Source organism: Diorhabda sublineata, chromosome 6 (assembly GCF_026230105.1).
Source record: "Diorhabda sublineata isolate icDioSubl1.1 chromosome 6, icDioSubl1.1, whole genome shotgun sequence".
Classification (NCBI taxonomy): Eukaryota; Metazoa; Arthropoda; class Insecta; order Coleoptera; family Chrysomelidae; genus Diorhabda; species Diorhabda sublineata.
In genome coordinates, this window is record NC_079479.1 from 13,653,537 (window position 1) to 13,658,502 (window position 4,966).

Consider the following 4,966-nt stretch of genomic DNA (forward strand, 5'->3'; position numbering starts at 1 on the left):
ACCATTTCGAAAGACATTTCCACGGTTAAACATTTTCGCAAAAGACGACATTTCTGCTTTATGATATTATAAAACTTCCTAACGCCCTTTTCTACTGATGTTATCACCACATTAAGATGCTACAACTAATTTCCACCCATCCTTTTATATATCTCTTTGAAAGTGCAAGTAACTCAGGTAAGTAAACATATTTCTGTTCACGTGAAACGGTTACCGGTAGGTGCTGCTTTTGTTCGTAGCGGCGAAATAGAGAACTAAGCGACGCAAGCGCGAGTTTCTTACAATTTTCACTTGGTATATACCGCAGTCGAAGAGCGAAAGCATTCAGTACAACGTCAACAGTTTAAGAGTGAAGCCACGTTGGTGCGGCGGTCCAATTACAAACTTTTGAAATGTCGTCGCGGATGTCTCATAACATAATACGTTAAAATCGTTTTCCGATCGAAGTGAAATGAACTTAATAGTGTAAATGAACTAGTTAAAAGAATTTTTTGAAACGATGTACCATCTATTAGCAGTGTTAATTTTCGTTATTCACGGAGGTGGTGGTTCTCGTTTCGACGGTCCCGAACAATGTTCCTGGTTACCGGATAATTCGGATACGTCTTCGTCGAAATTATCGGTTACGTGTAAAGTACGAACTTTAGAAGAAGGGGCTAATATAACAGCCCTACCGACGGAAGTTACTTCAAGATTGAAAATCCATTGCAACGACGTTTTGTTTTTCGAAAGTTTCCTACCATCAGCTGGTTTACATCGACTTCACGAACTGGAAGAATTGAAAATTAACAATTGTAAAATTTTAACTGTACCACCAAATTCTTTTCAAGGGTTATATAACGTGAAAAAACTTTCTATAAATACTTTTAACGCCGATTGGGGTCCTACGAAGACGTTAGATTTAACCACGTACAGTTTAGAAGGACTTAAAGAATTACAAGTATTGGATTTAGCTGATAATAATTTGAGGGCTCTACCTGACGGTATTTTTTGCTCTTTAACGAATCTTCAAACTTTAAATTTAACTAGAAATCGAATCAGAAATCCTGAAAGAATCGGCATAAACGTACCAGAATGCAGTAACAGTGAATTACAAAACTTGGATCTATCATTTAACGATTTGAGAATCATAAATGAAGAAACTGGTTTCTCAAGATTAAGAAGACTTCAACATCTTTATCTACAAAATAATAATATAACAGAATTATCCGGTGAATCTTTAGCAGGTGTGGTATCGTTGAAAATATTAAATTTGAACAATAATAAAATTGGTACTTTATCAGAAGGTTTATTCGCTGGTACACCTGAATTAAAAGAAATCCATATACAAAATAATCTGTTATATTCTCTAGCTAAAGGAATATTTCATAGATTAGAACAATTATTGGTGTTAAATCTATCCGGAAATCAATTAACTAGTAATCATATAGACGCTGGAACTTTCACTGGACTAATTCGTCTTATTATACTGAATTTATCTCATAACGCTTTAACCCGCATCGATGGAAGAACTTTTAAAGATTTATTCTTTTTACAAATATTAGATTTGAGAAACAACTCCATAGGATTTATTGAAGATAACGCTTTTTTACCACTCTACAATCTACACACTTTAAATTTAGCAGAAAACAGATTAAACACCATCGGTTTACAATTATTCAACGGACTTTTCGTTCTCAGTAAACTCACTCTCAACAACAATCTTATCGTGAATATAGATTCCAGCGCTTTTTTGAATTGTTCGGCTTTAAAAGAGCTCGATTTGAGTTCGAACGCGCTATCAGAAGTGCCGGACGCTATTCAAGATTTGTCTTTTCTAAAAACTTTAGATTTGGGCGAAAACCAAATATCCCATTTCAAAAATGGTTCGTTCAAAAATTTAAATCAATTAACCGGTTTGCGTATGATCGATAATAACGTCGGGAATTTAACGAGAGGTATGTTTTGGGACCTACCTAATTTACAAGTGCTCAATCTCGCTAGGAATAAAATTCAAAATATCGAAAGGGGTACTTTCGATAGGAACACTCAAATCGAAGCTATACGTTTGGACGAAAATTTTCTAACGGATATAAACGGCGTGTTCGCGACTTTAGCTAGTTTATTGTGGTTGAATTTATCGGAAAATCATTTGGTGTGGTTCGATTACGCGTTTATACCAAGTAATTTAAAGTGGTTGGACATACACGGTAATTTCGTCGAACATCTCGCTAATTATTACAAGATACAAGACGAAATTAGAGTGAAAACATTAGACGCTAGTCATAATCGTATAACGGATATTACTCCGATGTCAATTCCGAATAGTATAGAACTTTTATTTATAAATAATAATTTTATAAAATCCGTACAACCGAATACTTTTTTGGATAAAATTAATTTGGCTCGCGTCGATATGTACGCCAACGATTTAGTTAATTTGGATTTGAACGCTTTACGTATACCCCACGTACATTCGAATCGATCTTTACCGGAGATTTATTTGGGCGGTAATCCTTTTCATTGCGATTGCACGATGGAATGGCTTCAACTCATCAACAACATGTCAGCTTCCAGGCAGTATCCACGCGTGATGGATTTGGAAAATATCGTATGTAAAATGACGCATTCCAGAGGTATGACCCATATGCCTTTAAATCAAGCCAAACAAAACGATTTTCTTTGTACTTACGAAACGCATTGTTTCGCTTTATGTCATTGCTGTGATTTCGACGCTTGTGATTGCGAAATGACCTGCCCGAATAACTGTACTTGTTATCACGATCAAACTTGGAATAACAACGTGGTGGATTGTTCGGGGCGGTACGCCGACGAAGTTCCCCAAAAAATACCGATGGACGTTACGGAATTATATTTGGACGGTAATAATATTAGGGAATTGCAAAATCACGTGTTTATCGGTAGGAAAAATATGCGGGTTCTTTTCGTTAATAATAGCGCGGTGGAAACTATACAGAATAGTACTTTTAACGGTTTGCAATTTTTACAAATTTTGCATTTGGAAGATAATAAAATTGTCGAATTGAAAGGTTACGAATTCGAGCAATTGTCGCATTTGAAAGAACTTTATTTACAAAATAATCGAATATCGGTTATAGGTAATAATACTTTGGAACCTTTAACTTCTTTGGATGTTCTTCGTTTGGACGGTAATAAATTAGTGACGTTTCCGGTGTGGCAGTTATCAGCAAATTCTCGTTTATCTGTTATCATGTTAAGTAACAATCAGTGGTCTTGTAGGTGTAAATTTTTACAAGGACTTACCGCGTGGGTGGCGGATAACGCTGTTAAAATCGTCGATAGTGCAGATATGATGTGTTATAACCCGGATTCGAAACCGCCGCAACGCCGCGAACTCGATTTTAACAGTACCGCGTGTAGTGATTTTTACGCCGGTAGTTCTGTAATCGATAGTATGCTGGTATCGGATTATTGGCCGATGGTCGTTGTGACTTTATGCGTCGTGATTTTTCTACTACTAGCTCTAGTGTTATGGTTCATATTCCGAGATTCCGTGCGAGTATGGTTATATTCGAGATACGGGGTGAGATTGTGCAGTTTCCGCGCCACCGCCGCCAAACAGTACGAAGACAGAGATAAATTATATGACGGCTTCGTGTGCTACAGTCCCAAAGACGAAGAATGGGTAGTTCAAGCTCTAGCCGCGGAATTAGAGCCGAAATTTCAATTGTGTTTACATTATAGAGATTTACCGCATACCGCGTATATACAACACGCCGCCCCCGCGGTTCTAGAAGCGGCAGAAGCGAGTCGAAGAGTGATAGTAGTTTTAACGCGAAATTTTTTACAGACCGAATGGTCTCGATTCGAATTACGTCAAGCCCTACACGAAGCTCTCAAAGGGCGAGTATTTAAATTAGTGTTATTAGAAGAAGGTCCGCTTCCAGAAGCCGAACTCGATCCGGAGTTGCGACTTTATTTGAAAACCTCAGAAAGGATAAGGTGGGGGGAAAAACGATTTTGGGAAAAATTGAGGTACGCTATGCCTTCAGTCGAACCCAGAGGAAAAATAAACGCTAATTATAGGAGGAATATAAATAATTATACCATCGATTCGAGAGTAGTGGCTAACGGTGCACACCACACTCATCATACTTACCCCGAGAAAATACGAACTCAGGGTCCACCGAGTCCCGGTATGCAAATGTTACCTCCCTCGTATTCTACAGCGGTGCCGCAAGAGGGCGACGACGCTAATTATTCTTCGGCGACGACGGCCACTCCGTCACCGAGGCCGATGCGGAGAGCCCAAGAACCTAGGCCGATATCGGATCATATTTATTCTAGTATAGATTCCGATTACAGCACTTTGGAAAGGGGGGGTTCCGGTAGACGGGGCCCCCCGTGGAGACCACAACACGTGATGATGCAAGCGGGAATAAACAATGGAGGCCAGGCCTATCTTGTGTGATAACTTTATATGACTGATTAGGTATATATATAAATATATATACATAAACATATTTAACAATTTACTACTCAAAGACTTTATATTTCAAAATTGAAATTGTGTAATTATTAATTATTTGTACCTATTATTTTTGTACATTACTGTATATAGATATATTTATTTTGTTTTTATTGATTTTTTTGTATTATTATGTGTATATTTTTTACGAATTGCAAACAAACGAATTATATAATAAATACGATGTCAAATAATATAATTATTAAGTCGCCTTATAATTTCAACTTTCCAGATTGATTCTCATATTTATCAAAACGATTTATTCGAAATTTTGAAACTAATACATGAAACTCGAATATATTTCAAACTAAATGTGCTTCAAATTGGTGTTTAAAAAAATTTTTAGTTTGATAGTGGAACTCGAACCAGAAAAAATCAACAGGTAAATATTCTTTGAATTATCTCATCTGCTAGTTAAATTAAATTGAAAATAAAAACATTTCTAAAACCATGTTTGGTGTATTTTGCTTCAAATAA

At 36.7% G+C, this 4,966-nt stretch overlaps 1 protein-coding gene across 1 annotated transcript; it reads left to right on the plus strand.

The window, feature by feature from the left end:
* The first annotated feature begins 311 nt into the window (after window positions 1–311).
* Window positions 312–4,695, plus strand: LOC130445746 (toll-like receptor 7). The gene has a single exon (XM_056781589.1). It carries the CDS (start codon window positions 500–502, stop codon window positions 4,430–4,432), a length of 3,933 nt encoding a protein of 1,310 aa, XP_056637567.1. The 5' UTR covers window positions 312–499; the 3' UTR covers window positions 4,433–4,695.
* Window positions 4,696–4,966: the final 271 nt, after the last annotated feature.

Bases quoted from the DNA above. Each gene is read 5' to 3' on its own strand.
- LOC130445746 (XM_056781589.1), top strand. From the start codon at position 500: ATGTACCATCTATTAGCAGTGTTAATTTTCGTTATTCACGGAGGTGGT.